The sequence below is a fragment of the Myxine glutinosa genome, chromosome 10 (assembly GCF_964187855.1).
Source record: "Myxine glutinosa chromosome 10, kmMyxGlut1.1, whole genome shotgun sequence".
NCBI classification, from domain to species: Eukaryota; Metazoa; Chordata; class Myxini; order Myxiniformes; family Myxinidae; genus Myxine; species Myxine glutinosa.
The window spans coordinates 101640839-101667510 of record NC_136270.1 but is presented as its reverse complement, the minus strand read 5'-3'; the positions used below and the strand labels follow the sequence as shown (position 1 = coordinate 101667510).

Genomic DNA, 26672 nt, shown 5'->3' with positions numbered 1-26672 from the left:
CGCATTTTAAGACAATCTCTCGTACTCCAATATTTATCCAATTAAACGGAATTCATGAGTGGGAATTATAAATGGTTGGAGTCAAATGGAATTACTGCCTCAATCGAACGGTATGAGATGCCAAAGGCTTGAGGTTGGAAGGTTTGAGTTGAATAGAAAAATATTGGAGGTTGAGGGGGGGACATTTGGTGGAGTGGGGGTGGAACAAGCGAGACAATTTTGGAAGCACTCTCTGACGAGGTTCCGCCGCCCTGATGGTGCGTGGGCTCGCTGTGTGTACGCTTCCTTTACTTACTCCACGGACTTGCTGTGATTCATACGCAGTCCCTATGGCGACCTGCAGCCATGGCGCGTGCCGGTACTGACCCTCCGCCTCCCCGGACGGTCGCTTCAACGTGCTCGCCTGTTAGTCGTGCCGCGGTGGGACTCCAATACCGACGTGCCGATCGAGCATCCTCCCTCCCGGCTCGGACTCTGGCCCGTGGCGCATCCACCGATCCGGACGCGGCTGCTGGGATCGAGCTCCGCACCGGGATGTCGCGGCACCACGCGTGTGAGGGACACACTGTGGTGAAGCAGTACATTTGGGGTGAATGGCGTAAGTATTTCTCCCTATACGCATCCCATAAACATACTTGGTAACGCTTCTGTCGGATTATGCGGTGTATAGGCAGTTCGTTTCTCAGAGGTCTCTGATTTCCTGCCGAATTTATGACGCTCTTTACGAGTCTTCAGCAACGCGTCATATGTCTCTCCCACTCTGCTTTCCTTTTGGTGGAATCAATATTTTTTAACGGCCGAGAGAAGGCTATACGATTTGCTGCCATGTGATAATAGATAAATGAATCCTGGAACGGGGCACACGACACGAGGCATCCATCTCGTGGTTTATTCTGACCATTGAGCGACGTCTGAAGACCAGCAGAGGAACCTGCTCACGGCCCTCACAAGGAGCACCTGCCATAGGCCACGTTGATTTCGTATTACAATTTCAAAAAAAATTGACATCATTGGTGGAAACGAAGCCGCGCTTTAAGCGCTGAAAGTAGAACATGTAAAAACTAGAACAATGCGACTGTGTTGCCAATATGCCTCCGCAATCCGCATAGTCCCACAACGGGTAGATGCCCTCATTCACTGTTCTAAAAATAAACAAGTTTGATTTTCACCAGCCATGGCAGGTTTCACATCGATCGGTGAAGCAGTTTCAGAGAAGGGATTTTTAAAAATAAACATTTTTGGCTGGTATACCACTTCACCTATGATGTCATCATTATCATGCTTTTGTTCCCCATTGGGAGTACTTGACAATGTGCCAAGTTTAAAATTTTTCCATTCAGCGGTTTCCAAGAAATATTTTTTAATTCTTTGCTTTTAATCGAAGATGGCTGCCATACCACGTGACCTATGACATCACAATTATGATAAAAACATTCTGCATGGGTGTCACTCCCACCCTGAAAGTTTTGTCTCAATCGGACATATGGTTGCTGAGAAAAACGAGGTTTAGCCCGTACGGACAACCCAAAAATAAAATGCCTCCGGCGACGTTGTCGTCGGATGCATAAAATGGTTCTGCAGTCCTAATTAAGGACAATCAGATATGGACAGATTACCACGGAGGTCACATATATGGACAGATTGCCACGGAGGTCCCAGATCTGGACAGATTGCCACGGAGGTCCCAGACCTGGACAGATTGCCACGGAGGTCCCAGATCTGGACAGATTGCCACGGAAGTCCCAGATCTGGACAGATTGCCACGGAGGTCCCAGATCTGGACAGATTGCCACGGAGGTCCCAGATCTGGACAGATTGCCACGGAGGTCCCAGATCTGGACAGATTGCCACGGAGGTCCCAGATATGGACAGATTGCCACGAGGTCCCAGATATGGACAGATTGCCACGAGGTCCCAGATCTCTACAGATTGCCATGACGTTCCAGATCGCCACGGAGGTCCTAGATCTGGCCAGATTGCCACGGAGGTCCCAGATCTGGACAGATTGCCACGGAGGTCCCAGATCTGGACAGATTTCCACAGAGGTCCCAGATCTGGACAGATTGCCACAGAGGTCCCAGATCTGGACAGATTGCCACAGAGGTCCCAGATCTGGACAGATTGCCATGGAGGTCCCAGATCTGGTCAGATTGCCATGGAGGTCCCAGATCTGGACAGATTGCCACGGAGGTCCCAGATCTGGACAGATTGCCATGGAGGTCCCAGATCTGGACAGATTGCCACGGAGGTCCCAGATCTGGACAGATTGCCACGGAGGTCCGAGATCTGGACAGATTGCCACAGAGGTCCCAGATCTGGACAGATTGCCACGGAGGTCCCAGATCTGGACAGATTGCCACGAGGTCCGAGATCTGGACAGATTGCCACAGAGGTCCCAGATCTGGATAGATTGCCACGGAGGTCCCAGACCCAGATCTGGACAGATTGCCATGGAGGTCCCAGATCTGGACAGATTGCCACGGAGGTCCCAGATATGGACAGATTGCCACGAGGTCCCAGATATGGACAGATTGCCACGAGGTCCCAGATCTCTACAGATTGCCATGACGTTCCAGATCGCCACGGAGGTCCTAGATCTGGCCAGATTGCCACGGAGGTCACATATCTGGACAGATTGCCACGGAGGTCCCAGATCTGGACAGATTGCCACAGAGGTCCCAGATCTGGACAGATTGCCACAGAGGTCCCAGATCTGGACAGATTGCCACAGAGGTCCCAGATCTGGACAGATTGCCATGGAGGTCCCAGATCTGGTCAGATTGCCATGGAGGTCCCAGATCTGGACAGATTGCCACGGAGGTCCCAGATCTGGACAGATTGCCATGGAGGTCCCAGATCTGGACAGATTGCCATGGAGGTCCCAGATCTGGACAGATTGCCACGGAGGTCCCAGATCTGGACAGATTGCCACGGAGGTCCGAGATCTGGACAGATTGCCACAGAGGTCCCAGATCTGGACAGATTGCCACGGAGGTCCCAGATCTGGACAGATTGCCACGAGGTCCGAGATCTGGACAGATTGCCACAGAGGTCCCAGATCTGGATAGATTGCCACGGAGGTCCCAGACCCAGATTTGGACAGATTGCGACAGAGGTCCCAGATCTGGTCAGATTGCCACGGAGGTCCCAGATCTGGACAGATTGCCATGGAGGTCCCAGATCTGGACAGATTTCCATGAAGGTCCCAGATCTGGACAGATTGCGACAGAGGTCCCAGATCTAGACAGATTGCCACGAAGGTCCAAGATCTGGACAGATCGCCACGGAGGTCCCAGATCTGGACAGATTGTCACGGAGGTCCCAGATCTGGACAGATTGCCACGGAGGTCCCATATCTGGACAGATTGCCACGGAGGTCCCAGATCTGGACAGATTGCCACGGAGGTCCCAGATCTGGACAGATTGCCACGGAGGTCCCAGATCTGGACAGATTGCCACAGAGGTCCCAGATCTGGATAGATTGCCACGGAGGTCCCAGATCTGGACAGATTGCCACGAGGTCCCAGATCTGGACAGATTGCCACGAGGTCCCAGATCTGGACAGATTGCCATGACGTCCCAGATCGCCACGGAGGTCCCAGATCTGGCCAGATTGCCACGGAGGTCCCAGATCTGGCTAGATTGCCACGGAGGTCCCAGATCTGGCCAGATTGCCACGGAGGTCCCAGATCTGGACAGATTGCCACGGAGGTCCCAGATCTGGACAGATTGCCATGGAGGTCCCAGATCTGGACAGATTGCCACGGAGGTCCCAGATCTGGACAGATTGCCATTGAGGTTCCAGATCTGGACAGATTGCCACGGAGGTCCCAGATCTGGCCAGATTGCCACATAGGTCCCAGATCTGGACAGATTGCCACGGAGGTCCCAGATCTGAACAGATTGCCATGGAGGTCCCAGATCTGGACAGATTGCCATGGAGGTCCCAGATCTGGGCAGATTGCCACAGAGGTCCCAGATCTGGACAGATTGCCATGGAGGTCCCAGATCTGGACAGATTGCCACAGAGGTCCCAGATCTGGATAGATTGCCACGGAAGTCGCAGACCCAGATTTGAACAGATTGCCACAGAGGTCCCAGATCTTGTCAGATTGCCACGGAGGTTCCAGATCTGGGCAGATTGCCATAGAGGTCCCAGATGTGGACAGATTGCCATGGAGGTCCCAGATCTGGACAGATTGCCACAGAGGTCCCAGATCTGGACAGATTGCCACGGAGGTCCCAGACCTGGACAGATTGCCACGGAGGTCCCAAATGGGTCGGCCAAAGATCGAGAAAACTTTTTGCTGTTACTTTAACTCACCAGAGTTGGCATTTTAACCTGCATGTGAACCAACTGGTCACCACAAAAGCTCGACATGGTCCGTAGGATCAAATCTTCACGAAGGATTAATTTATCAAAATGAGTGGGTTATCATTCAGCAGGTAGATGACAACCTCGAAACGTTTGCCGCCTCCAGATTAAGAGGGAGTGTATCAAAAGATTCTGGGAGGTGGCTGGGTGCGTGGGTTGTGGAGAACATGGAGGCGTTCAAAGATATAGTCTGACATCTCACCAGCTAGGTCTTTTGTCCGTATCCCAGAGTATGTTCCACTGTTGCCTTGGAGATTCCGTTTTCCTTTGACCTGATGGCAAATAGCATTGCCAGACAATTCCCACCAACTGTCGTCAGAGGGATTTAGTTTACAAAGCTTCAGCGCTCATGCTGAGCTTCGCGCTTTTCATCTTGTGTATACATTAACCTTTGATGTCCCAAATATGATTTAAATAGCCTCATCAGAGCGTGCTGTGGCTCCCTTTCTATTCCCAAGCTTTAATGGTGGAATCGTTTTACCCCTTTTGTTTGTATACAAAGTCAAGGCTCGTGGAAGAGTGAAAACACAGAATGGATCAGGACGCAACGGAACAAAATGAACAGTAGAAAGAGAGGGGAAACACTATCAACAGGGAAGAGGAACAAAATATAGAGAGACTTGGACAAATAAGAGATGTGGGGAAGAATGAGGGATAGGTGAGGATGGATTGGGTGGACAAGATGGATACAGAAGCAAACTCTCAGGAAGGAAAATGGTGGGATTTGGGAGGGGGCTAACAGGGCTTAGACAAAATATCATGGTTTTGAATGGGGGGGGGGGGGGGAGGGTCTAATATGGTGTTGAACAAGTCTTGAAGACCTGGAAGGTTGGTTCCACAGGTGGGAAAAAAGAACAAGAATGAGTGTAGGTGAGCAGTGATTCTGGATTTGGAGAGTTACCTGAAAAGTAGGTTGATGGTGGACCACATGCTCCCTGCGGAAACCTGTGGAAGAGGGGGTGGGTGAGAAAACGGGTGGAAAGGGGGGGGGGGGTGTCAAAACATGGAAAAAGCAGAGGGTGCAAGACCAGAAAGGAGGCAGCATAAGACAGAGACCATTGACCTGTCTGCGATGGCAAAGTGATAGGCCCACAGACTCAGCTTCATAGTGGGCTATTCCAGTGATCATGAAGGCCTTGGTTTCCACAGCGTCAAGCTGGGTAACATGTGAGGCAGGGGCGCCAGCCAAGAGGAAAAAGTGGTACTCAATCAAGCTTCGGATGGAAACATTGTGTCGGTCGATTAGTTCCAATGTTCCAAGGAACGACTTTGCACGATGGATGATGCCCAGTCCGGGACTGGCTTTGAAGGCCAATTTTTTTGTATACCAAGTCGATGTTCGGATAGGACCTAGCACATATAACATATAACAAAGGAAGCAGGAGACAAGAGGGGGTGAGAGAGGGAATCACAGGAACAGTCGGGAACAGGGACATCGGAGGATCTCTGGAAGAGACAGGGCTGGGGTGGGGTACATGGGATAAACAAGATGGACACTACAGGGACTTTCAAGAAAGAAAACAGGGAATTTGAAGGAGGTGGGTTTGGACATGTGAAAACAAACTTTGAAATGTCGTTGGCCCAAGAAAGATCATGGTTTTTAGTGAGACCAAAGAGGTTGGAAGCACACAATCGTCTAGAACGTCATTCATTGTATGCTGCAGCGTTAAGATTTCCCTTCACTGGATATAAGGGGCCTAGCCCGCACCATGAAAAACAGCCCCAGATCATTATTCCTCCTCCAACAACTTTACAGTTGGCACTATGCATTCGGGAAAGTAGCGTTCTCATGGCATCCGCCAAACCCAGGTTCGTCCGTCGGACTGCCAGATGGTGAAGGCTGATTCATCACCCCAGAGAAAGCGTTGCCACTGCTCCAGAGTCCAATGGCGGCAAGCTTTACACCACTCTAGCCGACGCTTGGCATTGCGCATGGTGATCTTAGGCTTGTGTGCGGCTGCTCAGCCATGGCAACCCATTTCATGAAGCTCTCGACGAACAGTTGTTGTGCTGACGTTGCATCCAGAGGCATTTTGGAACCCAGTACTGAGTGTTGCAACCGAGAACAGACAATTTTTACACGTGATGCGCTTCAGCACGGCAGTCCCGTTATGTGAGCTTGTGTGGCCTATCACATCGTGGCTGAGCTGTTGTTGCTCCTAGACGTTTCCACTTCACAATAACAGCACTTACATTTGACCGGGGCAGCTCTAGCAGGGAAGAAATTTGATTCACTGACTTGTTGGAAAGGTGGAATCCTATGACGGTGCCACGTTGAAAGTCACTGAGCTCTTCAGTACGGCCCATTCTACTGCCAATGTTTGCCTATGGAGATTGCATGGCTGTGTGCTTGATTGAAAATAGGTGTGGCTGGAATAGCCGAATCCACTAATTAGAAGGGGTGTCCGCATAATTTTGATCGTCGTGTATGTTTATGATTGAGGAACAACTTTTTTTAATTGAATGTTATATTTTGATCACGAATTTAAATATGAATAGGAAGACAAGTCTATCGTTTCACCATGCCTTCGCTCAGAATTTGTCCCATCCGTACATACGCAGAGAGTGACATATTTTTTTTACTGTCTGCCTGCCTGGCGGTCAAACAACATTGAAAATCATTGTAATTGTTCCCGTTTGTATTTTTGTCAAAACGGTATTTTTATTTTACGGTGTGTGTACCTACTGTGTGTCTCTAGGAAGTACCGGTGTAAATCGTGCATACCTGTATAAAATCGGTTATTTCCTGCCGCGTTTTTTCAGCCTTGTCTTTTGAGTTTCCTGCCTTGAGGCCTTGCTGTCTTCTCTCAGCCGTCGTTTGTGGTCCATTTACTTTCGTTCTCACAGTTTTTCCCAGTCTTCTTTTCTCTCATCTTTATACTCACCATCAAGGTATACTCCCGCGATGAAGCTAACTCCAAGGGCCTCTCACTCACTCACCGCAGGCAGGTTGGTGGTCTTTCCGTCTTCTACCTACTCTTCTCTGGCCTTGCCCCCCCCAGCTCTCTCCGGGCTCTGTCCCGCAAATATTCCTACAGGTCGCACAAGATCTGCCTGCACCCCTCTCATGGTTAAACTGCCAAAATCAAGACTCTCTGCTCACCTTCACTCCTTCATTCCTCTTTTCTCCCGCCTCTGGAACAAACTCCCTCACTCTCTTCAATCCCACTCCACCCTCCAGGTCTTTAAAACAGCTGTTCACCACCATCTCTTATCTTCCCCCATCCAAAACCTTGATCTTTTCTACCCCCGCTAATTTCACCCCAATTCCACTTTTTTGAAATACCAACTTCTGTCCTGGAAGTCCTTGGGTTTTATACTTCTCCCACCCCCCCCCACCCCCCTTCCCACGCCTCCTCCCCCCAAGCCCTCTCCCTCCCACACATCTCCCTGCTCTGAAATGTTGTGTGCTCTCAAGTGTTTGTGTGCTTCCCCTTCTCTCCCCATCTTGTCTTCCGCTTCCTCTTTTTATATATTTTGTTTGTCTGGTCGATTTTGTTTGTGAAGTAAATGTCAGCTCTTTCACGAGCTTCGATTCAGTATACAAAAAAAAAAAAAAAGGTGTATAATCCCTCAAAATCTTCAGATTTCCCCCAAGCTTATTTTAGCGCATGTGTAACAGCCTCAGGTGCATCCGTTAGTACAATCATGTGTAACATAGATAAACCACACAGGAAACGCATCATCTTGCCTGCATGTCCGTGCGTGCGTGTGTGTAATCATTTATTGGGTTTACCTGCAGAACGCAGTGATTTCATTTTTTAACATTTGTTTTTCACAAGATTTGTTTTAATTTTGTGTGGAGCACCTATGGGGACCTCTAAAATGTAAATACAAGTCGAGTAGACCCCACGAATAAGCAGTCCCCAAAGAGGGCAGGATGCGAGGCCATGTGCATAGCATATAGTACCCCTTTAAAAGTGATGCCCACCCTCAGGCCGATTATGTTAAAATAAATCCGAATTGTTCACAAGTTTCAACTTGGCACAGAAATGGCAACCACAAATATTTACCTGTAAATAGTCTATAAAAGTAATAAATCAAGCAATAAATCAGCGAAATGTGCACAGAGAGCAAACCAAATGGCAAACACTTGCAAAGCTACAGTTCAACATGACCGAGTTCCAAACACGCCGTTCAATTTGACGTATTTTTAAATGTGTATTTTTATAGGTTGATTTATATAACTATTACTAGATCGCACAAAAAATGTGAATCAATGTGATCTGTAATAAAAAAAACTGCGTACGTTAAAAAAAAGTGGGCCGCTGTATACTGTATCGCCATGGCTTACAAAAGCAGCCTAAAGAGTGCTTCCCAAGTGGCTCAAGCAGTAAGCACTCAAGCAAGCACTCCAAAGAAACGGTTCAAAAAGAACATTTTTGTTGCACTCAATAAAGTTACACTTTGGGCACATTCCTTAATAATCTTTTCTTCACTCAATATAATTGTTGGAAGAGTAGAAAGAGGTAAGTTTAATGATTTGGCAAAATGGAGGAAGGACAGCCCTGCTTAAAGCTCAGTTAAAAGACATACACTTAGTTATAAAAATCGCTAATGTTGTTATAACATACAAAGCCAGATTTTGATAGATATTTAGTCAACAGGATCTGATCCTCAAATCTGAATCCAGATTTTGATTCCATGCTTTAATTCGTACGTGGTTGTAAGGCAAGGCACATTTGAATAGGCTGAAACAAAATGGCGGCTTAAGAACCCAGCGATGTGACAGTGGTCTAACTATGATGGTGCACCACCATTTTGGTAAGGCTTATTAGGGTTTTTTTTTGTTATGATCACCCCCTTAATCATCTTCAAAAGGGTGTTTAAACACACCCAATTTCTATTCATACACTCTCTTGGAGTTTGAGAAGTAAGCAGGCAAAGTTTGGGGCCGCTAATTATAGATTAAAATTGAGGTATAGGAGGGCCTTGCTGTTTGTGAGTTTCCCCTTTGTGGATTCGTTCTATCACGATGAATTTATTGAGGCAAGGTTTGCGGATTGCGGTCAATGCGCTCGAATTATCACGGGTTGGTTAACTATTTTCCACATTTATTCACCTAATTAACATGGACCGTCAACACAATAATCCCCTCAAACATCATCATCTCCATCAACCCGTCTTCATCATCACATGACGTTATGCCTGGTGTTGGCTTAACGGTTAAGGTGCTGGCTTGGGATTCTAGAGTCCTGAGTTTCAAATCCTCGTCGGTCGCTGAATTAACACCAGGTGGGGTTGACTCAGCCTGTCTTCCCCTCCGAGGTCAGCAAAATGTGTACCAGTTCATTGGGGTGAATGAGGCATTCGAACGTCCTCCAATGGAGCGATGTCCGACCAGGATTGTGTCCAATAGTCAAGAAACTGCTTTGGCAGCCATATCCATCTCATGAATGCTGGAATGGACATCATCATCAGTATGATCTTAATAACTCAAGAAAAGAAACTTTATTTTATGTTCTTAATACAGGGAACCCCCTAATTATTTTATGTTCTTAATAACTTTCATTCATGAAAATAAATAGCACAAAACAACGCATAAACATGTTAATTAAGGGTACCGTTTGGACAAATTTTTAATTTGAAGTCCTTATTTCTATTTCCCTTCCCCCCCCCCCCCCCCCCATTACCCCCTAATTTGCAGATTTGCGGCTCTCGGGGATTTTCAAGAATGTAACCCTGCGAAAAGCAAGGCCCTCCTGCAAATACATAAACACTGCACAGAGTATCGTGTTCTATAAACTCTCTAGTTTCATTTATTTGCAACAACTTTAATCTCTCCTCTGATCACTTTCTTCTACAATGAATTTTATTCTTTTTTGGAAACGTTACTTTCTATCTATATTGAGAATTATAAGTGTAGGTGAAGCATCTTTGTCTCGAACAGGGATGTAATCCATAACTTGTGGTCAGGATATAATGACATTAGACAAAAAATACTGTAAAAGTGGAAATTTCTGTGCTGCATGAATTTTTGTGCATTTCGTGCTCCAATGGAAAAGCGCAAATTTAACAACACCAGCAACGGTACCTGCCCTATGGGCGGGGCTTCAATTGGGAGGCCCAAATGAAAAGGCAAAATATCAGAAATTGAAGGCTTTTTATTTTATTTTAAACGATTTATGTAAACATACGTTAAATCATATCACACGCAAATCATCAAAATATAAACAGTATTTGTAGAATTTCAATAAAAGCCACATCACTGTTCATATCGGTAAATATTATTCCATCGTGTTTGGAAAAACTGGAAAATTGTAAAAATTGTAAATTGTAAAATCAATATAGCCTATTTTACTCCAGGGGGTCCCAGGATTACCCACCCAAAATTTCGTTGCGATCAGTTCAGCCGTTTTTGTGGTACCTGGGAACAGACAGACAGACATTTGGTGAATTATAGTGAGATGCAGACATATTAACCTTTTTTTTTTAATAGAGAGATTACAGTATCAGATCGTACAAATAATGTGCGTGCCGTACCATACAGCTACCACACCAGTCGTGTTGTAATGAGTTGCAAGAAACGTGCTTGGCCAGAACATTGCGTGGTGCAGATCGAAGCGGTTTGCAACTACAGTACTGTACATCAGCGTCCACAATTCAACCTAAAATTCGTGTCACTTCGTTATTGGAAGCCAATTTCAAAAGTGGACAAACTTCAATGTTTCGCAAGAACTGCAAGCTGGGTAAAGCTGGACTTGATACAGCATTTGAAAGCTGGGACGGGTGAAAGTCCCATACTAGCTTGTGGATACAGCAAAGCCAAGGCTGGGTATTGGAATGAATAAAAAATATCACCAGGAGACTATGAATTTACTAATCTCTGCATTCAATCAACTATTGATTTGATGTGCTTTACTGTACTTGTCCACCATATTGTGCGATACATATTTCATTGGTTCTGTGTACAGTGTTTCATTCGTTCCAATTGATTTAGACCAGGTTCGTAAACCTTAGTTTAGAATTAAAGTATGTGTTGACACCTGTTTCTATTCAGTTCTGGTTACACTGCAAGTTATAGTTTCGAGGCTGTGTAAACGTTTGCTGGGGTTTCACATGGTTAATATCACTGAGGTTTTTTTTGTTTGTTTTATTGTATACAAGATCGAGGCTCGTGAAAGAGCAAACATTAATCACACAAAAAGTCAAACCGACACATAAAACATATAACATCGGGAGCGGTAGACAAGATGTGGAGAGAGGGGGAAGGACACAAACACAACATTTGAGAGCAGGGACATCGAGAGAACTGTGGGAGGGAGAGGGCTTGGGGGGAGGTGGGAGAGGTATAAAACATGTGAACACTGCAAGGACCTCCAGGAAAGAAGTTGTAATTTCGAAAAAGTGTATCTGGGGTGAAATTAGCGGGGGTAGAAAAGATCAAGGTTTTGGATGGGGGAAGATAAGAGATGGTGGTGAACAGCTGTTTTAAAGACCTCGAGGGAGGAGTGGGATTGAAGGGAGTGGGGGAGTTTGTTCCAGGTTGTCGTCATGTGTGTTGTGCTTGTCCCAAAAAACGATGTCGTGTCGCTCATCTTATGGGATCATGTCGTTCAGCGTGAAAATCTAATCTCACGAAAATTTCTACAGTATGTGAAGGACAAATCAGATCGTTTCATTGAGATCTTTTTTGTAACACTGAATTAATCAAAGGCCAATGGAGTTTTTCTGGCATGTAAGTTTGCATTGCTGTCATTAGTCATTCGTAACATTGCACCAAGAGGTTGTGTGAACTGGAGGAATACTTATACAGGGTCCACTCTTGCCATTTGAATGTCCAACAATTTTATCCAGCAATTCAAATAAAGTCCTGCATAAATTATTCTCATTGAATTCAATTCCACCAATGCAAATAGACCCTTTTGATTTAAGTATCTTCATCTTTAAATGAATATCATATTTAAATATCTTCTTCATCATCTTCATAAGTATCTTCCCCCCACCCCTCTTTCCCGTGCCTCCTCCCCCCAAACCCTCTCCCTCCCACAGATCTCCCGATGTCCTTGTTCTCTACTGTTGTACTTGTGTGCTTCCCTCTCTCTCCCCATCTTGTCTCCCGCTCCCTTTATCTTATGTCTTATGTGGCAGTTTGTCTTTTTGTGATTAATGTTAGCTCTTACACGAGCCTGGATCTTGTATACAAAAAATAAAATAAAAAGTATAGCATTCCATTAAGTCAGTTGTACTGAATACTGTTTCACATAGGTGGGCGCGATTCGGAAAATTTTAAGTCCGCTTACCGCTTATCCGCTCCGCCAGCCCGTGTAGTCCGATTCGCTTATCCGCTTCAGCGGCCGAAAATCTTAGTCCGCTTACCGCTTAGATTCGATTTTTTTAAAGCGCTTCGACGTTTTTAAAGCGATTTTTGACGTTTCTAAAGGGAATTTAATGCTTTTTAAGCCTAAATAGCCATTTCTAACTACTACAAAGACAAACAAAGCTTTTAAGATCAAAAATATACATTTTTATTTAAATAAAATTTATTCAAAATTTATTGAAATAAAGTTTTCCACTCGACTCTACTCTACTCTACAGTTAATTTAAATATAATTTTAATATATGCAAGTTACATTAAAGAAAAATCAATTTGCCCGTCCTTTCTTTGACAAGAGAGTCTACTAGTCAACAGACTAGCACTAGCAGTCTGTTGACTAGTCCTCGTCTTCCTCCTCCACCTCGTGGGCCTTCTTGAGGATTTGGAGGTTGCCCTTCATGAAGACGAGGGCCTCGAAGTTCGGTGCAGCCAGGGCCGACCTCTTAGGCCTGAGGATGTCCGACCCGTAGCTGAACACGCGCTCGACCGAGGCAGAGCTCGGGAGCGGCGTGTTATGCCTGAGAAACAGAGTTACCCAAGCATCACGGAACTCGAGCGGGAAGAGATTGGGCGAGAGCTGTAACGTTTGGTTATTCAGACACAAACAAGTCAACAAGATGGCGGGCCAACGGACTGCCGTTTATTCGTCATGGTGTCGTGAACATGCCGTAAACCATGACGTGAACATAACGTCATGATGTAATGCGTTATGTTACAACCATGTCGTAAACCATGACGTGAACATAACGTTATGATATAATGCGTTATGTCGCAAGAGCCGAGTTGTTAGGGTTTCACTTATTCACTTAAATAAATATTCACAATTCTAGAGTAACGGCTCAGGCTAACAGCTGATTTGGCGAATCGCGATGCGCTTTAATTTTTCGGTAGTCCGCTTACGCTTATCCGCTTCGGTTTCCGGGGGTTGTTCCGATTCGCTTATCCGCTTCGAAAACGTTAGTCCGCTGCAGCGGATAAGCGGACTTTCGAAGCGGACCGCCCACCTCTGCAGTGTTTCATTTGACATTATCATTAGCTGATGCTACTTTACATTGAGCTCCACTTGGAGTTGCCGAGAACTGATGATGATGATGATGATGATGATGATGATGGATGTTTGAACACAAACACGGACATACTAACAGTAATTGAAGAGAGATTTGTTTTCAGGAAAAAATATACTGATGCACAGTACTTGATAAATAACTTTAAAGACTTTTAGTTTTGCCCTTAGCTGGATCAAGTAAAAAAAAAAAAGGTTTGCCATCACCTCTTGTGTGAAGACGAGAAGAGCAATCCCATAGATGAGAAAAATTGTTGGAGCAATCGGGAGGATATTTTTGATGGTTCCCATCAAATTGAATTGTGGCTTGCATGCCATCATGACATGCTTTGATGATACTTACCATCCATTAGTAGACAGACTTTTTTTTTTTTTTTTTTTTTTGTATACTGAATCGAGGCTCGTGAAAGAGCTAACATTTATTTCACAAACAAACAAACAAAACAAACCAGACAAACAAAATATACAAAAAGAGGGAGCGGAAGACAAGATGGGGAGAGAAGGGGAAGCACACAACCACAACATTTGAGAGCAGGGAGAAGTGTGGGAGGGAGAGGGCTTGGGGGCAGGAGGCGTGGGAGGGGGAGGGGGATGGGGGAGGTATAAAACACAAGGGGACCGAAATTAGCGGGGATAGAAAAGATCAAGGTTTTGGATGGAGGAGGATAAGAGATGGTGGTGAACAGCTGTTTTAAAGACCTGGAGGGTGGAGTGGGATTGAAGAGAGTGAGGGAGTTTGTTCCAGAGGCGGGAGAAAAGAGGAATGAAGGATTGAAGGTGAGCAGAAAGTCTTGAAGTGAGTCTTGAAGGAATGAAGGAGTGAAGGTGAGCAGAAACCAAATGATGTAAACAAAAATTGAGGCCAGAACATCATACAGTGTCAAAAGCCTTGGCAAGAATGATAAATCCCAAGTACAGTTGACACTTGTTCACTCAACTTCTCTTGCAGTTTCAGTATTGCAGTATCTATGGTGCACCTGCCAGATGTGAAACACACATGGTCAGCTAATAACTGGAGATGCTGGAGTACTGATGATGCTGGCCAGTACTGAGGCACACCAAAGTTTTGTCCACAGGGCTTATTATAAGAGACAACTTTATAATTGTCACAGGTATTATGTGACATCACAGGACACACACAGATATCACACAGACATCACACAGAAATTATGTGACATATTATATCACAGGTATGGTGTCCATTGTTTTTATAAAGTGTTTTTAAATCTTAGATGCTGTGAAAAACAACCATTTTTTCCACCGTGACAGCATAAAATCATTGAATATCAATGCAATGTTTTCTCTACATTACATATGTCCAGGAGGTATAACAACAGCTCCATGTCCAGCTGTTGCAAAGCTGTTCAGCTAAAGATGGCTCATTATGGAGTTCACATAGGGAAGGAAGTTTTGGGATTGGTTGAAACACACCTAGTTGACTGACCTTGCACATGCTTAGATATCTGCAAAATACTCTATAACCAGCTTCTTCGTCTTCATTAGTACACAGCTGTTACGGATTCGTCACTTCCGTTGTTGTGGTTTTCATCCCCTTGAAACATTTCTGGTTCTATGTAGTATTATTATTATTGTTTGAGGAAGATAGCCATTATTATTGTCACAAGGTAAAAATGTTAATGTTAAATGAAACAGGAAACCGGATCGGGAAGCGGAAGACGAGGAAGAAGAGGAGAGGGAGAAAAGGAGGCGGGGCAAGTGAAGTCGGACAAGAAGCGAGTCGCTTGAAGCTCCGTAGCGAGCATTGTCGAACGAAAGTCGCGAGTGAACTTTGAGTTCCTTGAAAGGAATTCCTGCGATAGGTGTTATCGCTGGGATTGAGAAACCTGCGTGGTCAGGTTTGGCGTTGGGATTGTGACGAATCATCGCCGGGTCATTTCGACTCAAGTATGAGCCGTCGGCCATTTTGACCCTCGCGCTTTGTTCATCGCAAAAGGTCTTTGCTATGCGTCAGTTCTGTCACCATCCTGTCATCTGCCGGGGATGTGTGTGCGCAACGCGGAGTTTGAAGATTAACTTGCGGTTCGCAGACTGAACAGTGAACGTTCATATCTGGAGGGCGCCTTTGGATTTCCCATTCCTCCGTGAGTTTGCCTGACACGGTTTTGGACCACGTGACTCTTTATGCCGCTTTGGCCGCCTACGCCTGTGAGCTGTTTTGGCAGTGTGACCGGGCCCGTCATCTGAACGGGGTTCGGGTTTCGATTTGATCTCGCTCTGACACTCGCTGGAGGGGATCACCTTTGAGTTATAGAGACATTGGGGAGTGTTCTTTTTCACTCACTTGGAGCACAGTGAGTTATCTTACCCTAGCTGATGGTACCATCATAATATGTGTTGATTGTATTGTTGATTGCTATCATTGTTGTATCGTTATTCCTGTGTGATTTTTAATACATTATTTGTTTGTTGATAACCATTGGTGTGGTTTCAATATTGATTTAGACACGGAATAACACATTTTTCTGCCGTGGCTCCTCTCGGGGTTCGGAGGTACACCGTGACCAGGGGGACGGGGAGGAGCACGTAACAGAAATTGGGGGCCCGTCCGGGATCAAATTCCCGAATAACACTCATCCGGGATTAAATTCCCTGATAATTCGTCCGGGAGAGAATTCCCTAGCATTCCGAAAATTCCCAAATTTGGAATTTTTCTAACATTCCCAAATTTTTCAAAAAATTTGGAAATTTTTGTGTGAAGGTTAACAGGTGCTAACTAATAGTCACCATGGTGTTTGACGCAGGAGAGTTTGCAGCATCCCATAATGAGGCACAGTTCCAAGCATTAAAAAAATGGGAACTCTTGATATTGGCTAGACATTTTAACTTGGAGGTCCGAGTTAGTATGAAGAAGGCAGAGATGCAGACATTGGTGGTAGAATCTCTGGTGGGACAGGGAACATGGACAGAGGTAGCCTTGGATTGGTTACCCGAGGAAAAAGAAAATGTGGAGCTCCGGAAAATGGAGATGCAACTGCAGAGCCAGGAAAGGTTAAAAGCAGAGGAAAGGAAAGCAGAAGAAAGCAGAGCAGGGGAAAGAGCAGAGGAAAGGAGAGCTGCAAGTGAACTCGAGGAGAGAAGAGCAGAGGAAAAGAGACCTGTTCGGGTGTTGAGGGACACAGGAGCACATCAATCTTTGATGCTTGAAGGCATTTTGCCATTGTCAGAGAAGACGGCAACTGGTGTTAGTGTTCGTTTACAGGGGGTTGGTGGCTGTGTTAAAGCTCCACTTCATGTCATCCATTTAGAGTCTGATTTGGTGTCAGGACCGGTCACCGTAGGTTTACAAGCCACTCTTCCTGTAGAGGGAATATCTTTTGTTATCGGGAATGATTTGGCCGGTGGTGAAGTTTCTGGTAACCCGATGTTTGTTGAAAAGCCTAGTATGGAAAATAACACCGCACAGTTAGAGCAGGAGATTCCGGGTATCTTTCCATCCTGTACCGCGACTCGTGTTATGAGTAGGAAGCGCCCTGACGAGAAGAGGAAGTACCCTGAAACTAAGTGTCAGCACACACAAGTCAGGGATGGAGGCAGTGTTGTCAAGCTCTTTGTAGGTGGACTGAACTTCAACACAAAGGAAGATGTTCTGGACTCTGTCTTCGGCAGATATGGACCGCTCTTGGAAGTGCTGCTGATAAAAGACAGGGAGACGCAAAAGTCAAGAGGGTTTGGCTTTGTCACGTTTGAAAACACAAAGGACGCCAAAGATGCAGAAAAGGATTTGGATGGCAAGGATTTGGAGGGTCGGACCATAACAGTAGAGAAGGCAGGCCATAGGCGTCGAGGGGGCTACAGAGGAGGAAAACGTGGAGGTAGTTTCAGGGGTGGCTATGGCTCCCGGGGTGGGAGTAGTAGTTTTGGTGGTGGCCGCAGTCGATATTACTATGGAGGCTCCCAGAGTTACGGCAGCTCCCGAAGGGATGATTATCAGGGTAGTGGCCAAGAAGGGGACCGCTATTCACGTGACTATAGCGACAAGCGGTCCAACCGTGATTATTATGAAAGTTAGGAAGAGTTGAAGCACTGAATGCTGCGGAGCAGCCGAGCGTTCCTAAAGGCGTCCATGTAGTGAACTTTCCTACACGGATTAACCGTGAACTCCACATTCCTAAAGGCGTCCATGTAGTGAATACTTCCAGGCCTCACCATCCAACAACCATGGAAGCTGGCTCTCAGCTCGGCCTCCCGGAAAAAGTGCTATAGATTTGTTTGCCTTTGGATTTTTGATCACAACCCCTTAACCTTCATTCAAAAGAAACTAAAAATAAAAATCAGAGGTTGATGAGATGGAGTTTGGCTTTGCAGGGGTTCAACTTGGAAATTGAGCATGTAAAGGGCAGGGACAATTTCGTTGCTGATGCTTTGTCCAGAGTGAATTAACGTTGGAAATCTCTGTAAGTTGTTTGAAGTTTTGTTTCTTTATTTTTGGGAAATATTGATTATCGTTGCTCATGGGAATTGATGATTTGGGGTGGGAGTCTACTTTTGTTTGTTTAAAGAATTTTGCCTACAAGGAAAATTTTCACGATGTTCAAACTTTCTTTCTTGAGGGGCGGAAGTGTTACGGATTCGTCACTTCCGTTGTTGTGGTTTTCATCCCCTTGAAACATTTCTGGTTCTATGTAGTATTATTATTATTGTTTGAGGGTGATAGCCATTATTATTGTCACAAGGTAAAAATGTTAATGTTAAATGAAACAGGAAACCGGATCGGGAAGCGGAAGACGAGGAAGAAGAGGAGAGGGAGAAAAGGAGGCGGGGCGAGTGAAGTCGGACAAGAAGCGAGTCGCTTCAAGCTCCGTAGCGAGCATTGTCGAACGAAAGTCGCGAGTGAACTTTGAGTTCCTTGAAAGGAATTCCTGCGATAGGTGTTATCGCTGGGATTGAGAAACCTGCGTGGTCAGGTTTGGCGTTGGGATTCTGATGAATCATCGCCGGGTCGTTTCGACTCAAGTACGAGCCGTCGGCCATTTTGACCCTCGCGCTTTGTTCATCGTAAAAGGTCTTTGCTAAGCATCAGTTCTGTCACCATCCTGTCATCTGTCGGGGATGTGTGTGCGCAACGCGGAGTTTGAAGATTAACTTGCGGTTCGCCGACTGAACAGTGAACGTTCATATCTGGAGGGCGCCTTTGGATTTCCCATTCCTCCGTGAGTTTGCCTGACATGGTTTTGGACCACGTGACTCTTTATGCCGCTTCGGCCGCCTACGCTTGTGAGCTGTTTTGGCAGTGTGACCGGGCCCGTCATCTGAACGGGGTTTGGGTTTCGATTTGATCTCGCTCTGACACACGCTGGAGGGGATCACCTTTGAGTTATAGAGACATTGGGGAGTGTTCTTTTTCACTCACTTGGAGCACAGTGAGTTATCTTACCCTAGCTGATGGTACCATCATAAGATGTGTTGATTGTATTGTTTCAATGCCAAACAGGAAATTAGAGCTGTCTCCCTTGATATATCATGTGCCTTCGATACGGTCTGGCACCCCGCTCTGCTCACCAAACTCTCCTCTTTTGGTATCTATGGAAATCTCCACGCATGGCTGGCGGACTTCCTCTCTAGTCATAGTCAACGTGTGGCCCTGAATGGCTTTCTCTCATCTCCTCTTCCTGTTCAGGCTGGAGTTCCCCAAGGCAGTGTTCTGGGCCCTGTGCTTTTTCTGGTCTTCATCAATGATCTCTCTGACTCTCTTGAAAATCCTCTCTATCTCTTTGCTGATGACTCTACTCTCTGTCGCTCCATTCTTCATCCCTCAGATCGGCAGTCTGCAGCCTCCTCACTCTCTGCAGACCTGGACAAAATCACAGACTGGGCAAACAAGTGGAACATGTCTTTCAATCCTGACAAATCTCACACTCTTACTATGTCTCTCCGAAAAGACCGACTGGACAACCCTCCCATCCACTTTCTGAATAATCCTCTCCAAGAAGTTCTGTCACTCAAGCTTTTGGGTCTCACTATCTGCCATGATCTTTCCTGGGAAAACCACATTTCAAATCTGGCCTCCAAAGCCAGTTGCCGACTGGGAATCCTCCGTCGTGCGAAGTCCTTCCTTGGCACACCTGAGCTCCTCACCACATACAAGGCTTTCATCTGCAGCTCAATGGAATACTGCTCTCTCCTCTGGGCTGGTGCTCCTGCCTCACACCTAGCTCGTCTTCACGCTGTTGAAACCAAAGCATTCAGAATCATTGGAATCTCCAGCGATGAAGCTAACTCCAAGGGCCTCTCACTCACTCACCGCAGGCAGGTTGGTGGTCTTTCCGTCTTCTACCGACTCCTCTTTGGCCTTGCTCCCCCCTCCCCCCCAGCTCTCTCTGGGCTCTGTCCCGCAAATATTCCTACAGGTCGCACAAGATCTGCCTGCAACCCTCTTATGGTTAAACTGCCAAAGTCAAGACTCTCTGCTCACCTTCACTCCTTTTTTCTCCCGCCTCTGGAACAAACTCCCTCACTCTCTTCAATCCCACTCCACCCTCCAGGTCTTTAAAACAGCTGTTCACCACCATCTCTTATCTTCCCCCATCCAAAACCTTGATCTTTTCTACCCCCGCTAATTTCACCCCAATTCCACTTTTTTGAAATACCAACTTCTGTCCTGGAAGTCCTTGTGTTTTATACTTCTCCCCCCCCCCCCCCTTCCCACACCTCCTCCCCCCAAGCCCTCTCCCTCCCACACATCTCCCAGCTCTCAAATGTTGTATGCTCTCAAGTGTTTGTGTGCTTCCCCTTCTCTGCCCATCTTGTCTTTCGCTCCCTCTTTTTATATATTTTGTTTGTCTGCTTGATTTGTTTGTGAAGTAAATGTCAGCTCTTTCACGAGCCTCGATTAAGTATACAAAAAAAAATAAAAAAAATTGTTGATTGCTATCATTGTTGTATCGTTATTCCTGTGTGATTTTTAATAGATTATTTGTTTGTTGATAACCATTGGTGTGGTTTCAATATTGATTTAGACACGGAACAACACATTTTTCTGCCGTGGCTCCTCTCGGGGTTCGGAGGTACACCGTGACCATGGGGTCAGGGAGGAGCACGTAACAACAGCACATTAGTATGCGTTAGTATGTCGAGGTTTTAAGTATTTAAATAATTTATGAGGTTTTAAGTATTTAAATAAGCTATGCAGTTTTTGAGTATTTAAATGAGCTGTGAGGTTTTCAGTATTTAAATGAGTTATGAGTTTTTTAGTATTCAAATAAGCTATGGGGTTTTAAGTATTTAAATAAGCTATGGGGTTTTAAGTATTTAAATGAGCTATGAGGTTTTAAGTATTTAAATACAGTGCATTCAGAAAGTATTCAGACCCCTTCACTTTTTTCACATTTTGTTATGTTGCAGCCTTATGCTGAAAACGTTTAAATTCATTTTTTCCCTCATCAATCTACACTCAATACACCATAATGACAATAGACAGGTGGAGATATCAGGAATTATAACACCCCAAGGCATTTTTTGTTACAAGTCATCTTATCATCTTTTCAAGACAATTCGGGTATGATGAATTCAAAAATCGCTGTTATCAACAAATCTTTTGTCACTAAGGGCCCAAAATGGCGTATCAAAGATGGCCGCCCAAAACACCTTTTTCGGAGATAAGTCCTGAATACAATTGAATCTGTGGCTCTCATCGTATTTGGACTTATTTCAATTCTGCTAAGAATAGAGCAGGAGAACAAATATACAATCACCAGACTACAAAAGAGTGAAATTACACATTTGAACGTCTTTATTTACACCAAAATTAAGCCTCTGTGGCATGGGATGTGGTCCATACAAGTCGTGTCCATATTGCGGCACCATGAAGGACTATAATGACACACATTTTCACTCTGTTGATATACGTCTAAATATTGGGCAAAATTGGGTTTAGAAGATGTTGTATTGTGATTTGTCATATCTCAAAAGTTGAATATACTGCCAACAAGCGGTTCTTTGATCTTCACGCTATCTGCAATTGCATGTCCAGGCAATACTATTGAATTACTGTGCAGCATTGTCTTCCTACAGTTGTCATTGTTCACTGTGATTGTACGTAGCAAGTCTACGTCGACAGCTATTTACCTCTCTGTTCAGACAATTACAACAAAAACGGCATCGCGATGATTATAAATAATGATGTAATTTACAAAAAATTTTTTTACAGCCCAGGTTGATCTCTATTTAGGATTCAGATATTTAACTCGCACCACCAGGTAACAAAGGTCAGATCCACGACAGCAGTTTCCTTCCAATATCCTCGTAATACCTTGCGATTCTGCATACTCACTTATCTCTAATATTCATGCACATGAAATCCGGCTCTTCAGTGCCTGTACACTTACATGCCTGCATACAGAAAACATTGGATTTTCGGCACTTGCACCGCATCGTTTTAAAACCAGTTTTGCATTGGCATGCCAGCATCTCCATGCAGCCGTCTGGGATAGCACTGAGCTTAGTCAGAATAGGTGTGTGTTTACCTTCTCCATCCGATGTCCATCCATTGCCCTTCGGCAACGGAAGGATGGGTTGTGCGCAGTTTGCGTGTTTCCAGACCAAGCTCTGGTAGTTTGCCCTCATTATGTGGTACTTCAAGGCATCACTCGTTGGTGGCAATGCTTCCGGTTTCTTTGTCGTGGAGAAAAGTAGACAGCGAGCCTGGTTTCCTGTATCCACAGAGTTTGGCACATTGTACGCTTTGCACAGAAATTTCTCAGCAGAGGCGATGGCGTCCGGTGTGAGGACGTCTACCCCAATGCCGCGGAGAAGTTCATGGTGTTCTTTAAACACCGTCCATAGTGTCTTCTTTGTGTGACCAGATATAAATGATGTCATGTCACAGCCAGTCAGTGCGTGGAACGATAGGAGATTCTGTGTCCAGCCTGGGTTAAGCTTAGCACGCACCTTTTTTATAGGAAGGAATTTGGGCTTTTTGGAGGTACCCGCTTCCAGCCATAGCTCATGGCAGGTGATCTCATCGACATGTGCTATTAACAACAAAAAAACATCGGTGTCCCTAGCCCTTACTACAATGGTGTTGGCGTTACTGTTTATTGCATGAAGAACTAGGTGGGTGTCTGCTTCTTCGTGTGTTGCTTCCAGAGTGTCCAAGCATAATGAAGAACTGTTACTTCTAATCATACGTTGGTCAGAAAATCCACCACCGACAACAACAGTCTTGTCAGCCGGAGCTTGTCTGATCAATTCCTTGGACAGCAGCATCGCCAGGTCTGCCTTGTTCTCTGGCAGGGCTGTAAAATTGGTCCAGTTAACTGGTAGGGGTACGTCTCGGCTTTCAATAATGCGATGAATGGGACGAGTTGTCTTGGTCCTTCTTTGACGTGTTGAAGCCTTGATGAAATCATCTCTGTATCTGTCAAACACGATGTCAACCCTATCGTACCTCAAACTTGCTGATTTAACCCTGGTAACAAAATTGTCTGCCAAGTCTCCAAACGTCTTACATTCCGGTGGCTTACCCAATGCGATTACCAGAGCTTGGCCATCTATGAGGAGACATGATGAACCCTGGGGAGTTATTGTTGACGGGCATTTGATACCTTCCCGGCTGGAGGTTAGGGGGGATGACCGCACCGTTGGCCTTCAAGCATTCTTCATCGCCAGGTCTGCATTCTTCTGCTAGGACACAGTATCGGTTCCAAACCTCTGACATTTCAAGGACATGGTCCTTTTCAGCTGCATATCTCAGCTCCTTGAAGACCTTGGCCTGGTTCATGGTACTCAGAGTGTATTCCACCAGTGCTGTGTCTATCTGAAGTATCTGATCATAGTTTATAATATGTCCAGCTTTATAAAAGAGGTTGACCAATTGTTTTGACCGTGTTTGTTGGTGGAGAGCACATCCCAATCCTATGTGTTTGGGAGTCATCTTTTGACCACCACTGACATTGAAGACAATGTCTTGTGAAATACTCAGGACTTTTGTTTGTACTCCACTCTCGTCACCCGGGACAGGGTCATCATCATTAGTCTTGTCAAGAAGTTTCTGTCCTCCAAATAATAACCTCAGAAACATATAAAGGCTGTCAGGAATACACTCTATTGCATTATCCTCATTCACACAGAATCCCGCATGGCCTGCTTGGCTGGTAATATCCCCACGTATCTTCAGTGCCACATGAATTTGTGACAAGACATCATCTTCAGCTTTGTATATTGGCATAGTTAGAAGGTCATCAGGGTCTCCTGAATCGGCAAGTTCGGCTCGAGGTATGTGTGTGGACTTTAGAGGTATAACCAGGGTTCGGTTATCACTAGGTCCATGGTGAAGCGATGGGATGAGTTCAACAACGTCTCCGACGCCGGACAGAAGTTTTTCCCTAAATGATGCCCTACGACTTATGAATGAGGCTGGAATCTCGGTCCCAGATTCTTCTGCTAGGACACAGTATCGGTTCCAAACCTCTGACATTTCAAGGACATGGTCCTTTTCAGCTGCATATCTCAGCTCCTTGAAGAGCCAACTCATAGCAATGTCCACATGTTTAGTTTCCGTCCAAGTCTTGGCAACTGATCGGTTGAATTCCACTAGGCATGGTCGGTGATATCTTCCATCAGCGGCAATGAGATCAGCTACTCCAGCAAATCTGATTCTCAGTTTCTGGTCGTAGTGTGCATTTTCCAGAATATGGTTGCTTAAATTGAATGTTGCAACCAATCTGGTCTTCTCTTTTCGATGTATCTTCTGACAAAACAAGTACAAAAAGTTTTAATTAAAACAAAAGCCGCGTCGATGTTACACAATGCCTAGATGCAGCTGTGCCTATAACGTCGATGTTATAGGCACAGGACATTCCTATTGATTCGATTACTTGATGTTATTTTTGTGCAAAGTGAAAATATATCTCGGCAATTTCCCGTGTGTGGCGACGAATTTTTAATATATCTCGGCATTTTCCCGTCTGTTATTTCAGGCGGTGTATGACTGACCATGCCGCGATTTAAAAAAACAAAAATCTCGGCAATTTCCCGTGTGTGGCGACACGTGAACGAAGCTATGCTCCTCTCTCCACATTATTGTGACGACGTATAAATTAAATATTTCATCGTGACGATTGTCATCAAATGGACGAATTTTTAATATATCTCGGCATTTTCCCGTCTGTTATTTCGGGCGGTGTATGACTGACCATGCCGTGATTGTAAAAAAATATATCTCAATGGACTTGAAGTTACAGGCCTTTGAGTATTCATTTCGTTCTATAAAGGGCAACTTTCATCGGATTTTCTTCCCGTTTTTTTTCAACCGAGTTTAAAACTATGTTAGCGACTGTGAAAAATGAAATGATATATCGAATTTGATTTGAAAGAAAACTGTGTGAGAGAGGAAGACACCACGGGCCTACAAAACAGGCCTCAAAGCTATGCGAGTTAATAAAATGGTGGATATTTGTTTATATGAAGCCTCTCCCACAATGGGTGGAGCTATGGTTCCCAGAATGGGTGGAGCTTTGAGGTTTTGTCTTCTCTGCAAGAACAACAAGAACAAGAAGAAGAAGAACAACAACAACAGAGGGCACTCTATGACCAGCGTCTTGCGACGCGGCTAAAAAGGCACAAATTCCAGTCAACAACCGCCTCCATACTCCTACGGGGAAGTGGTGGACTCCTGTGTTTTTGAAGCTAGTCTCGGTTGATGTTGATGGCATTTGGGACAGCTTTTCCATAGCTGTCTGTAACCTTTTGATTTTGCCAATCTGTGAATTGGGCACAGCAGTTTCTATGCCAAACAACTTCAGTCAAATCCACAGAATCCAGAACGTTTTCGAGACGGTCAATTGTTTCTGTATTTTTGACATCTCGATATTTTCTTCTACTGGTGGCTGCGTCGCGAAGTCTTCCCAAGCCATACTCAGTTGCTGGACGAGGTTCTTCCTTGCCTGAAGCTTGACATATGATGCATAGACTAAAAGCCACCGTAGCTGTGCGTTTCAGTCTTAATACAGGTTCCATCTTCTTACATTGTTGTTAAAAGGACAAAATAAACCTGCAAAACATAGATATATGTATAACTAAGACTTAAAGAAACCATATGTAAAAATACCAGTGAAACCGTTTCTCAAGGAGTTATGATACGAAGTGCTAACGTCACCGTCATTCAAGTAGATGTAGATATCAACATTCGTTTAGTATATATGACAGATCACGGCACAGCTGAACGTAAGCTGAAATGTAAGCATATGGATGAACGTAAGCTGAAATGTTATAAACAAGTGTGTGGAGAACATTTCAGCTTACGTTCATCCATATGCCTTGATCACATATTGATTCCCACAAGCTTTATCGTGTATCACGTCATGATGTCATTTAATCAGGTTTAATCAATAAAATTGTGCCAACCAAGCAATGATACGGTAGTTGTATTATTTATTATCCTCGTACAGCTCATAACAATATATTTTTAAAGTTTATTGATGTTTAGGGCTGCCGGGATTCAGCTTTGGGGTGATCGCCAATGTACAGGTGTTAATCAGATATTACATTTTGCTGATTTATATATCATCTTTTAATTAACGATTTTTGGTAACTTAGGTCGAAAAGATTTTCTGGTAACAAGCATATTCAGATTCAGCACCTTCAAAATATCCTAAAACACCTTTTTACCAGCTTGTAACATAAAATGCTCGTAAATTTTTTTCTAGAGGCTTTTTCGGAATTTTCCACCTGTCTACAAAGAGAAAACAGGATTTTAGAAAGTTTTGCAAATTTATTAAAAAGAAAAAACTGAAATATCACATTGACATAAGTATTCAGACCCTTAACTCAGTACTTAGTTGAAGCACCTTTGGCAGCGATTACAACCTCGAGTCTTCTTGCGTATGACGCGACAAGCTTTGCACACCTGGATTTGGGGATTTTTTGCCATTCTTCTCTGCAGATCCTTTGAAGCTCTG

The 26672-nt window shown here is 44.9% G+C and overlaps 1 protein-coding gene across 1 annotated transcript in view; it reads left to right on the top strand.

Moving 5' to 3' along the window:
- Nucleotides 1–210: 210 nt before the first annotated feature.
- The window catches only part of LOC137433898 (serine/threonine-protein kinase DCLK3), a 44813-nt gene continuing 18351 nt past the window's right edge, over nucleotides 211–26672 (top strand). Inside the window, exon 1 of the mRNA XM_068126370.2 lies at nucleotides 211–598. Coding sequence (XP_067982471.2) covers nucleotides 346–598 — 253 coding nt within the window. The 5' untranslated portion in view covers nucleotides 211–345. The remainder of the gene's footprint in view (nucleotides 599–26672) is intronic.